This window comes from Pholcus phalangioides, unplaced genomic scaffold, assembly GCF_987345545.1.
Source record: "Pholcus phalangioides strain wild (caught in Gottingen) unplaced genomic scaffold, Ppha-v1.0 ptg000014l_1, whole genome shotgun sequence".
NCBI classification, from domain to species: Eukaryota; Metazoa; Arthropoda; class Arachnida; order Araneae; family Pholcidae; genus Pholcus; species Pholcus phalangioides.
The window spans coordinates 21141041-21154546 of NW_028301607.1; the positions used below are offsets into that span (position 1 = coordinate 21141041).

The 13506-nt window shown below is 37.5% G+C and overlaps 1 protein-coding gene across 4 annotated transcripts in view; it reads right to left on the bottom strand.

Annotated features, from left to right (window-relative positions):
* Window positions 1-13506, bottom strand: part of Vps13D (vacuolar protein sorting 13D) — a 561523-nt gene that overhangs the window by 202137 nt on the left and 345880 nt on the right. For all 4 annotated transcript variants that reach the window (XM_089241869.1, XM_089241867.1, XM_089241868.1 and 1 more), the window contains exon 50: window positions 10432-10549. In XM_089241869.1, coding sequence (XP_089097995.1) covers window positions 10432-10549 — 118 coding nt within the window. The remainder of the gene's footprint in view (window positions 1-10431; window positions 10550-13506) is intronic.

Below are 13506 nucleotides of genomic sequence, written 5' to 3' on the forward strand. Positions count from 1 at the left end.
GCCGCTTTCTGTCAAAAGCAACGGTAAAAATTTAACATACCGACAAATCAAGTTCTGCCTTGTTTTGGGTCTTGGTGCAACGTCCCTTGTGGGAGTTGCTTGTCCAGTTCAAAATATCCAGTAATTTTTAATAGCAAACGACAAGTGGAAAATTATCACAACTAAACTTTCGCATGAAAATATTATTTATTAAGTTCGGATGTAAGTTACACAATTTTAACACTAGATCAATTCGACATAAAACCCTCTATTCAATATTGACAAAAAGGAATGCTCTCACCGGTTATGGTCAGTCTTATTTGCCGGTCAGACGCCCGACGCTGATAGTCACTTCAGTGCAGTATAGCTTGGTCAGTACCAGCGGAGGTCTCTCGGTTGGGGACTGGATCACCTCGATCAGTTCCAGGGGGGCCTCTCAGTTGAGGGCCGGATCTACTCCAATGGGGGCCTCTCGGTTGAGGGCCGGATCACCTCGATCAGCTCCAGGGGGCCTCTCGGTTGAGATCCGGATCACCAAGATGTTACGTTATTGCATGTACCCTTGATGAGGCCAGCTGCTATTTTTTTTCCGTCCAATATCAACTATGAAGATAAAATAATCTTTTCGGTTCCGGACCTGCCAGGAAACAAATTTAGACACTTGATCTATTTCATTTTGAACAACTATTGGATCATTTTCCCAGCCGAAGGCCAAATGAAGTGGTAGCAAGACGGAGAACCATCCATCTAGAGGGTTTCAGTTGAACGAACACAACAAAGGAAGAGGAGATGCGAGCGTTGTTACAACGTACGGCCGGTATTTAAAAGGAAAAACTCCCAACCGCATGTGTCTAACCAAGCCGATCGGCTCCAAGGTCACCTCATTTGCACGCGATCGCAGGCGGACATCATCACGATCAGCCTTGATCGTCACCATACAACCACCGCTGCCGATGAATAGAAACAAAGGTAAGCATAAATGTTTTTATGTGAAGGCGACTTTGGACTTTTACGCCGGGGGCCCATTGGCACGTTACATTGGGTAAGAGTAAATGACATTGCCTTGGCTGGTAGCGGTCTAATGCCCTGCGAGTTGATTAAATGTCCTAGAAACTTAATTGAACTGCATGCGAACACGCATTTGTCGATAATGATTTTTAATCCGTGTTGACGCAGACGTTTCAAGATCTCACACACATGAGAGACGTGCTCTTCAAGGTTTGAAGATGCAATTAACACGTCGTCTAGATAAGGGAAACACAAACCACAATATTTCATCTCTATAGCGCTGAAATGTTTGTGCTGCGCTTCGCAACCCGAAACTGAGGACCTTAAATTCAAAGAGTCTGAAAGGGGTGACAATAGCAGATTTAGTACATCGGAAGCATACAATTGTATTTGATGATAAGCACGTTTCATGTCTATGGTAGAGAAGATGCACTTACCGTGCAGTTCCATAGTAAAATCCATAATATTCCAAATGCTATATCTATCAGGAACCATCTTCGCGTTGAGAGTTCTATAATCGCCACAGCATCTCCACGAACCGTCTGATTTTTTCACCATGTGGAGGGGACTAGACCACTGACTATTTGAAGGGCGACATATATCCATGGTAATCATTTTATTGAACTCAGCTTTGGCAGCTCGCAGCATCTCTGGGCCTAATCGACGGGCTCTCGCGTAAACCTGTACTCCTGTAGTTTCGATGTGATGCACCGTTTCGTGAGTTGCTTGCACTGGAATTGATGTTTCTTCCGTGAGCTCTTGATATTCTTGTAATAGATTGTAGAAAATTTCATGTCCACAGTTACTGCAGGGGACACAGTTGGAGAAACAGTTGTTCCGGTTGTAGACCGTTCACCCCGTTGTTGAATAAAACTTGGTTTCCCAAATCCACAGTGAGTCGGAATCTTTTGAGAAAATCGGCACCGATTATTGGTCGAGATACATCAGCAATGGTAAACACCCATGAAAACGTTTTTGCTAATCTGAAACTTACTTTTATCATTTTCTTTCCGTATGTTTTTATTGTAGAACTGTTTGCCGCAGTAAGCATGAGTAGTAGTGGCTGTGGTTTATTTCTATCAGCTGCCGAAGGGGGTATTACGGAAATATCTGGTGCTGCCGGTGGATTCATGATGAGGTAGCTCACATGTGCCAAAACACTTGTATCCATGGCTGCAATGGCTGTGTGGTATTTAGTGGCATTGGAGGTAATTCCACTCGCCAGGAACTGAGAATCCAATTGTTTGAACCATAGATGGGGTTGTTTGGCCCAAAATAGTGGGGCTTTGACAGCAACCTGGAACATTGCAGGTGGTTGCTCTGGTGGATTGGATATCATTAAATGACGGGTCACCAACTCTTGCTTCACAAAACAACAAAATAGATAACAAGAAATTTATTTATACGAAGGTGATACAACCTTGTCGAGCACGGGAAGCAAGACCAATGAATTGTTTTCTTCCTCCCCCGGATGCGAGCGCTTTCTCTTAACAATCGCAGCACCACAAAGGCTGTTTTATTCTGCATTCAAGTACAGTCACTCTGTTCTCTGTTGATTTAGTATGTGAGCTGCAACAATGGCCTTTATGACAAAGGTTAAGAAGAAAAGCTGTATAGGAAGATGAGATTACTCTGGAACTTAAAATCATTAAAAAGCATAAGCAAGGTATGGGACCAGGGTAGTCTCAAGAGCATCATAAGCACCTCGGGCCAAGTGATTTTTCGAAGGGTCTACCTAGCAAATTTATATAATTATTGTCAAAAATTTCAACCAGAACTCATTTTTGTGAAGCCTCCTCTTCTTGAGGTACCCAGGTGGACACCATGAGTTAAGAGAGCACTTTGTATGGGAGTAGCCAACATCGCAAGACTCTATGAGAAGTCTACATCCCCGAGTTGCACAATATTAAAGAAAGAATAAAAGGGCTAACTATACAACAAAAGACGTTACAAGATTAACATTCTACACTGCCTCAAATAATTAATATTGCCTAAGATGGGGTCACCAAAAGAACCCTTAATTAACAATCATTTTTAAAATTTTGAAGATCTTTACCATGATGACTCCATTACAATTTAATCCAGTACAATGATCAGGATCACAAACATTAATATCCATATTCTCCTTCAAATAATTTTCAACATGCTTGGGAAAAACTGGGCAGGTTGCATTATTGAATGTGACTGAGAGGATAGCTCATGAAAATAAGAAATACAGGGTGATCCAAAAGTCGCAAGACTTTTGAAAACTTGATAACTTTTCAACAATGTAAAACAAAAAGGTGCGGTTTTCACAGATATGCTTAGATATATCTAGAATTTTATTTTCGAAAATAAAAAAAAAATTCGGAATAATTACATTTTTGTTCAACAGATGGCACTGCAATTCAACTAATAGGGCATTTCTAACAAAGATAACATGTCTGCCAATCAAGGTATAATGAATTTTTGAACAGAAACGTTTCTCACAACTAAATCTTAATCTAAAAAAAAAAATCTGAGCAACATCCTTGTGTGAATGTTGCATAATGAGCTCACCAGCTTATGAAATGCATGTTAAGTACTTTTTGACATTATACAATAGCGCCATCTGTTGAAAAGCATAACTATTCTGAATTTTTTTTCTTTTATGAAAAATAAAATCCTAAGCGTTTCTAAGCATATCTGTGAAAACCGCATCTTTCTATCGTATATATTTAAAAAGTTTTCAAAGGTCTTGTGACTGTTGGATCACCCTGTAGCTTGTCAAAGAGATTGTGTCCTTGGGAAATACTATGGGACTGGAGGTGTATGAGAACGACATTCAAGAATTAGTGGAGGAACCTAGTTGGGGAGTGGCCTAGAGTTGACCACAGATGAATTGATGGATCTCTGATCACAGATGAACTGATGAAGTTTATGGAGGGGTCTTGTCTGAGAAGGAGGAAGAACCCTTTGCTGTAAATGAGATTTGGAAATTTATGAAAAAAAAGAAATGAGGTTGAAAAAAAATGACATTTTTTAGAACAGAACGCAGTACAGCAGTAGCAGTATGCGAAGTACGAATTTGGCTACAAATAATACAATCTCAAGGAGGAGGAAAAAGCAAGTGTCATTGGATACGTTCTTTTCGAATAAGAATAAGTTTCCAAACAACAGAGAGCCCAGAGAGTGAGTAGATCATTCTAAACTATAGTCCATCCCCCTCTTGTCATTTAGTTTTTAGTAAACATTATTATATCTTGTATTAATTTATGGGGATATTGAATTATTCATTACAACTGCAAGGTGCATAGGAAACAGGGCGTATGGTACTGGCAAACCATTGATGGTAAAGCATACTTCCAATAAAAAAAATATTCAAATAACATGTACTCAGATATGTCATTCATGGTGCAAGTGGCTGTATAGTTACTAAAATAAAATAATTAACTTTTTGTACTGACGCCCTGTGCTCAAGAACCAAATTACAAAGTTGTTGCAATCCTCTCCCGATGCCAAAAAAATATTTGCAGAAATTCCACATTTCTAAATGAATTGCACTTAGAAACATGGATTTTTTTCTTTTGTTGGCAATAGCTTTGTAATTTGGTTCTTGAGCAAAGGGTGCCCATATCAAAATAAAAATGTAACCTTTTTTATAACTATACAACCCCTCGCAACATGAATGACATATCTGAGCACTACATGCTATTTGGCTACCTTTTCTAATTGGACGTATGCCTCTAGAATCAACAGTTTACCAGTAACATACTATACACCCTGTTACTTATGCACCCTGTATATTATTATATCACCTGGCACTGCTGGGGTTTTCTTAATATACTGGGGAGCATTGAAGAAGTGACAAAAAAAACCATTGTAAAAAAATAAACATGTCTGAGACGCATTGTTAAGAAACCATGGCAACCAAAGTAAACATTCTAAAAGTAATTGTTGAGGCCCACAAACTGTTGTTGCCTGATAGTTTTTCGCAGCCCGACAAACTTTTCATCAAATCAGCCTATTGTTCAAGTCGCGTCCTGTTTTGAGTATATGCAAAATTTTATGAAAATCAGCCCAAAATTGTAGATTTGTATAGAGAACATACACACAGAATATAGATTTTATATATATAGATTGTATTATTTATTATAATATTTTTGATATTTTCACATTATTCATTATATTATTGTGTTGCGATTACTAGCTATAACACCCAGCGCTGCCAGGATTTTCTTCAATTACTGGGTGGATTGACAGTAGATAAACCATTATAAAGGAATAAACTATAATATTTGCAGCATTTAAAAAGTTAAAAACCATTGCAAAGGCAAATGCCCATCTGAAACACACTGTTAGGGAACCATGGTAACCAAAGTAAACATTCTGAAAGTGATTGTTGAGGCCCAGGAACGATTGTTGTCAGACAGTTTTTCAGGCATTTGCCTAGCTCTGATAAAACTGCTCATTAAACAAAGTTCCACTGAGCATTTCAATTGGCTTTTATATCTGATGTCTCTCAGAAGTTTTGGTCTTATTGCATAGGGAACATCTGTCGATCATATACCAGTCCTATGATCAGAGATGCCACTGTACTCTAATTTACCTAGGGTCCAGGACCCAGGTTATTCATAAAATCAGGGTCCTTTTTGAGTGAAAGTGGGTCCCTCTTGAAAAAAAATTATCTTGGAAAAAGTATGGTCCCTTTCCGCATAATTCACTGATATCCTATGAATGAATTGTTTTACCTATGAATTTTTTCCAGCATGCCCCAGGTCTTTGATCACCGGCTCATATCTCTTCATTGAGACAGCAGCAGGTCATGTTCTGGGTAGGAGAAGGAGGTATAACATGTTCTCTATCCAAAGGTTCATTTACTTTCATTGTCTACTAGTAGGAAAAGCTTGCAAAGAAGCCCATTGAGAAGCACTGACCATTTGAAATACACTGCTCAAAACAATTAGGGGAGCACATGGTTTTAACAAAATTACACAAAGATGTATACCCATAAGTAACATAAAATGAATCATAATTTAAAGCCTAGCAGGAAACAGAAGAAGAAAACTTCATATGCAAATCAAAGATCATGACGTCAAAAACCAGAAAAAGGAGATAAGGGCAGAAATCAGGATGTTGCAGAAACGTCTGTTTTACTGCCGTAACTGTGAAATTTGATTGCGCAGTATTTTTTTTTGAGACAAGGTGACTTGAGGATGTCTCAACAACGTGATTTACTGAAATCCATGGCATGGCGTGTTATAGGCAGACTGGAATCCGGGCAAACACAACGTAGTGTCGCGGACGCTGTTGGAGTCGCCAGAAGTGTTGTTGCAAAGCTGTGGAATCGATTCCAAGAAACAGGAAATGTTAGACGTTGAACAGGGCAAGGTCGGCCACGCGCCACTACAGCAACGCAACTGATGACCGGTATATACGGTTAACAGCCTGCCGAAACAAAACAAAGAATGCTACGCAGCTGCAAAGACGGTTGCTCTTGGCAACAGGACGAAGGGTGTCCAGCCAAACAATACGTAATTGGCTTCATGAGGGAGGGCTCTATGCACGTAGGCCAATAGTCTGCATTCCGTTGACCCCACGCCACCGTTCGGCCCGAAGAAGATGGGCTGCTGAACATCGAGATTGGGAGCAACATGATTGGAGCCAAGTGCTGTTTACAGACGAGTCCCGATTCAGTCTGGAGTGTGACACCCGACGTGTTCTGGTATGGAGGGACAGGGGCACTGGAAATAACCCCGCATTCGTTCATGAAAGGTCACAATACAGACGAGCTGGTTGGATGGTATAGGGTGGAATCAGCATAGGTGGACGTACGGACCTGCATATCATTCGGAATGGCACTTTGACGGCCCGAAGGTATGCAGACGAGATACTGCGACCTCGTGTCATCCCTTACGCTGGAGCCATTGGAGATTCCTTTGTTTTCCAGGATGATAATGCCCGACCGCATTGAGCTCGTCTGGTGGAGAACATGCTTGAAGCTGAAACAATACAGCGTATGGAATGGCCAGTGTGCTCTCCTGACCTGAATCCAATCGAGCATGTTTCTCGGACGACGCATTGCTGCGCGACCAAGGCCGCCTGTTACTGTCCGAGACTTGCAGATTGCACTTCTTGAGGAGTGGAACAGTATTTCCCAAAGTCTGATCGATAACCTCATTGCATCCATGGCAAACAGGTGTGCAGCAGTCTTAGCTGTTCGAGGAGACCACACGCCCTATTAAAACTCATGCATCATGTCTAAACAGTACTTTTTTTTTATCGTTTACATGTAACCAAATTGTTGCCCTAAATCATCTTCTCATGTTTTTTCCATATTTTCAAAGAATTAAAGCTTAATTCCAAATTTTTTTGCGTCTTTTTTCTGTATTGCGCATTGATACGCGTGTACTATCCATTGTATGCCAATACGTGGCTGTCTCGCACGGTTTTCTTCACTTTTTTGCTTGCTCCCCTAATTGTTTTGAGCAGTGTAGATAAAGAAGCACTGAGGATTTAACATATAGAATTTAACACATGTAATAGATCTAAAACAAATATACAGCCAATCCCACTTATAACGTTCCCATTTAGAATGTTTTTCCACTGAGAGTTGGGACAACAAAAATAAGTCTTACCAAGTAATTCTCATTAAGATTTCCCATTTAAAGTGTTTTTACTGCTTACAACATTTGTTTATGACTGTTTTTTAAAAAACGTTATAAGCAGGATCCACTGTAATTAAAAGTTGGATACACACATTTACAAATATACTAATAATAAAATCAATCAATAGAATCCCTTCTGATTGATTTTAACTCTTTCAATAATCTTTTGATTAAATTTGCAGCACAAATGAGATTCTGTCTCTCTCTCACACTCATCTTCTGATTCTCCTTGCAAAATCCTTGCGAAGCGATTTCCTGGTATAATGATTTTATTTTCCCTCCCTGATGGTCCACCACTCTGATCTGTAGCTATTTAACTGACACATATTTTCACACCTGGATATGGAACAAGAGCGTAGCGGGGGGGGGGGTCTGGTCCCCCCCCAAAATGTGAGAAAATGACCGAAAAAAGGGAAAAAGATGGTCAAATCCATTGTTCTGTCACTTTGGTCCCCCTCTGAAATGAAAGTGTCCCCCCCCCCCGAACAAAATTTCTGGCTACGCCCCTGATATGGAAGCTATCAGGCCCATAGCCAGAGATTTCGTTCGGAGGGAGAGGGAAACCACAGTGGCCGAACAATAGATTTGGCCATCTTTTTCTCCTTTTTTCAGTCATTTTCTCACATTTCGGGGGGGGGGGGGGGACACGGCCTTGGGAACTATGTTGGTGAAACTTAACAGTGTGCTTGTGTGTGTGCCCCGCATTTGACATGTTTAGTGTTCCGTAGGTGGTGCCATCTATCTAGGGTTGCAACTAAATGCTTTCTCAAACAGGGCAAGCACGCATTAGGGCACCCTCGTGTAATGTAGAAGAAGCAACTATAGAAGTTGAATTCGGCACCCCACTCTAGTCCAGAGCCCAGGTCCATCTGTTCCCCCAGTTGTGGTCCTGCATTTATTCTCCAAATTAGTAATTCATGGATTTGAAATTTAATGTATACATCTGTGTTGTAGGTCTATGTGACCATCATGGCAACCAGAGCTTTTTTTCAAAGGAATAGCCAACACTAAATTACAAAACCTTAGAAAATAGTATTTTTAGTCTATTGCCACTGCCGAATCGCGGGTTCAGAACCCGGATTTTCATCAAAGGGAAAAATCTGAGATGAGTAGGAGAATGGGATTCCGTGCCCCCTCCCCCACTAAGAAATTAAAAATTACAAATACTTTTGTAGAGAATTAAAATACACTCTTATATGTAGAGAAGAATTTAGAATTTTTTTTGTGTTAGTGGCCCACAATTTCTGTGGAAGAAATCCTTGTGCCCCCTCCAAAAATCGATTCTGCATACACACCCGTGATTTTCGTGATGCGAAACGGTGACTACATACCACACAGCAGCTACATGAAAAAACTGGATATTCAAGGTAGAGTTTTTAAAGATTCGGTTTTTTTAACAATCTTGGAAAATATTTTGCAATTTGAACAGAAGTTCTGAATCCTAAACAATTTTCAAAAAATGTGCATTCGCAATCTTGTAGGAACAAGGTAAGCCATCTAGAAGCTGCCTTTGAATGTCGGCAGATAGCCGCAAAAGTATTGTAATTTCCTTTAAAAAATTGTAACTGGGGGGGGGGGGAGAGGAATCTACAGGGAGATAAAAACTCTGAAATTTCAAAACTGTACACAATCCCTCATTCACAGAAGCAATTAGAAATCAGTCATCTTATTCTTCAACAACCCGCGTATATATCAATACAATATACAGTACATTATACGAAATGGTAAAACCACTTTTTCAAGGTCACGCGATCATGATAGACTGTAAAAAGTTGGAGGTTTTCTCTTTACTTTTTTCTTCTTGGAACTAAGAAAGAATGTGTCTTGGAGGACGTGTGAATAAAATTTTTATGCTTCCTTTTCCGAAATTTGACAGCATCTTTGATTGGCATTTCTGTATGATGATTCCTAAAATACTTTTACACTTTTGTTACACGAGGCAAAATACTCCTTATAGTTAAATATTGCCAAGTAATTGGAAAAATGTGCTGAACATATGAAACTAACTCATGGAGAAAGTTTTGATCAAACCAATGATCAGCTTTTTGAAGTTCCTAACTAGTACTAGTTTTACCATAAAAAAATCATTCAATAAAATTATTTTCTACAAACATGTATTAATTATACTTTAAATTGTATAATATTTTTTAACTCAGATAAACATTTTGTGCAATAATTTAAATAATTTGTTTTAATATGTGTGCTTTATTGGAAAATTAAATATTGTACATCTTGGTGAGATATTTATATAATTAAATGTCAAAAAAATATTGTTTATAAAACGTATTTGTTGTTATTAACAGCCAATGAGATGAAATAACAAGCATTAATTATATGCATGTTATGTAAATAATTAGTGCACATTCTTATTTTCTTCCAGTTTCTCCCACTGTTTCGGAAGAAATAGGTTTCTTCTAGTAGAAATCCAACCCTGAAACAAATACTTTGTGACCTGAAGGGTTTTTGACCACCAAAGGTTCATGATCTGAATTTTCACATGTTCTGTCTCATTTTAGGTTTTTTTAAATTAAAAGAAATGAATAAATATTTATTCTGAAGAAATAATACATGTTTCATTCATTTTTCTATTCAAATAGAAAAATTTTATATATGCATCTTTGGTATCACCTATTCTTGAAAGAAATTTAATTGCATCACTGGGTTGGTTAGTTTTCTCGTAATTACAAAATTCTTAAAAATGCTGTGATCATAGAACTAAACAACATAGCTTTTGTAATAACATAAAATAAACTAATAATATGCTAATAAATAATAATAAACTAATTTTTAAGAAAAACATGAAAAATTCAATTCATACCTGAACAACTCAATTAATGGCTCCCAACCAGAAATACTTGCATTATAATATGCTACTCCGAATATAACTGAAACATATCCTTCTTGATGATCTACAATATTTTGGAAAATGGTTCCTTCTGGAAAAAAACATTTTTAAATTAATATATGCAGACGGGCCCGCTTATAATGAAGTGGAAAAAAACTGAATTTATTCATTACACGCAAACTTGGTTATACCCGTACTGTACTGGCTTGGAAAATAGTACGATTAAGCAAAATGAAACCTAATTTACAAGCACACCTGCACATTTTTCAATAATATAACTACTTTAAATATAGATTATTATAAAAATTAATTCTGTATATTAAAAGAAATATTGAAATTTGATATAATTGAATACGTGAACAAAATATGGTAATCGTTACTAGTTTATTTTTCCTTGACATGATTTTCAAAGTTGAATGTTTTATGTTCAGAACATATTTGCCTAATAAGTGTGAAGTTTTTCTTTTAGTGGGTATTTTCTTCTCACTTTTTCCGAACAATGCAGGAGCACCTTCTCTGAATCTCTTCTTACAGATGTTGAGATCAAAATCGGATTCCTCTCTCAATTAGCATTTCTCTCCAATTCCACTTTGCTCTTTAAAATTGTGAATAACTAACTTCGAGTAATTCTGAATTTCTTTGATATCTCACTTTTTGCGGTTTTGGCTTTACGTCAACTGTATAGCTTCAATTTTGAAAGCAATAGAAAGTTGGACATTTTCAAAATTTACTCTCCCAACTCAAAACTCAATAACACTACCACAACCAGCGTCCAAACCTAGCTAAAAAAAACTGGCAAACAGCAGCATCAGAAGTTTTTTAGACCTTTGGGTGTGCTCAAATCGAATTTTACATAGGAAACTTTGATTTCTGAATCAATTCAGGGGATGCTCCGATGCGTGACAATACTGTGGGGAGCACCCGCAGTACCCCGGCTTCGATGCCACTGGTGGCAAATGTAAAAAAGGAGTTTTGGAGGTTATGTGGTCTTATAAGAATAAAATAACTTTTCTCTTCTTTCGTCTAAGACTTTTTTATAAGCAAAATAGGACAGTAAAAGAACAGTTAAAAAAAGCAAAGATGATTTTACAATAACAGACGTGCCAACTTTTGGAATCCAGAAATCCAGGAGATTCTCCCGAGGGTTTTACCACCCCACCCCAGCACTCATAGACTCAATCAAGAAAAAATTCACAAAAAATTTTTCTGAAATTTTTTTTTAATCAATTATGAAAAAGTTCCATTCTGTCTCCTCCCCCCAAGGCAGGTTCTGCATTGCCCCTGAGAAAATATAAATTCCATGTCAGTCTTTCCATGCAGAATAGAGAAATCACATCTATATACTGTTCATAAAACATAAGTGTTTCTTTCATAGATGCTATCAGTGATTGATACTATTGATATATGATATAATATTGGATATATGAACTCTTAAAAGCTTTATATTTAGCTCTATATAGCTTGATTTAGCTTCATATATCTCATATATTTAGCTTTATATTTTCTTTCTGAAGACATTTAATAGAAGGAAACAATTTAAAAACTTCAAAATTTTTAATACGCCTTGGCTGCTGATGAAAAAACTTTTGTTTACCACACAGCTGTTAATGGAATACAATAATGATTATACAGGAATTTTGGCAACCAAGATCATGCTCCTGATAAATGATTGCCAATAAACGCTATGTAAAGAAAGTCACATCTTTGCCCTTTGCCAGTTGCTTAAATGCGGTCACCAAGACTTTTTTATGGCTGCTCAATGGAAATGACCACGGCTGTTCTCTATGGGTGTTTTCCCTAAGGACGACAGCAGTAATTGACATCACTACAACATGAAAGCTCGCGTAAAATCTAATTTTCTGCCAAAATCCGGAGAGTTGGCAAATCTACACGTCTGCAATAAATTCTAAAAAAAAACAAAAAAAAAACAAAACTATACCAATAGAATGTCTTCCAAAAAAAAAAAGACAAACATTTTCAGCTGCAGAAAGGTAAATTTTCAGATAAGATTACAAAGGAATTCTCGAAAATTTTTGCTTGAAAATTTGTTATAGGCATACTTTGCTAAAATTGGTGTTTGTTATAAGCACACAGTTTGTTGTAACACCGATAAGCAATACGAAATTCACAGGACATGGAAAAACCTTGTTATATATGAAAATTTGTATTATTCATGTTCATTATAACTGTGTCCGACTGTCCTAATTTTTGAAATTCAAGAAATACAGTAGCCCCCCCCCCCTCCCGTATTCATGGTTTTTTCTTTTATTTGAATTTTTTTCCAAAAACACTCAGCAATCATTATTCACCTGTGTTTTGTTTAAAAATTTGAGTAGTGTGTGTTTAGGATGGCCCATTTTTTTAGTGCATTTAATTATAACGCTTTGAAAAGACGAAAAAAAAAAAGAAGTGAAAACTTGACAAGAAAAATTGGATATATTGGCTATGTATGGAATCAACGAATCTACAGTGAGTTATATCAAGAAAAAGGAATCTAAAATTTGTTCAGCCGTGGCTGTAGCTGCACCCGTGGTAGTGAAAACTTTGCATGTGTTTTTCATATAGAAAATACTGTTTTTTGTGGGTACAAGACTGATATAAAAAGGTATCCAATTGATTGTAATATTATAACAGAAAAGGCAAAAAATGTTACTCTTCTATAAGGAAAGGGCTGGTGAAACGTCTATTTCATCAGAATTTTATACAAAAAGGTTGGTTTCATAGGTTTAAGAAATGATTTGGATCAGGCAGTGTAAAAATCATTGGTGATCAAGCTTCTGCCGACCAGAAGGCAGCTAGAAAATTTCCAAAGACTTTGCAGAAAATTATTGAAGAGAAGGGTTATGCATCTAAGCAGGTGTTTAACCACTGACGAAACTACACTATTTTGGACTACGAAAACACTTTCCCTGGATTAATTTAAACACAGTTTATTCTGAAAATCAGGAGGTACCTTGAGAGTGAATACATGGCATTCAGTTCTTTTGATACTGGATTGACTAAGGAGGAATTAATGCAGCTGACTAGTGCTGAAACTGAAGTGATACC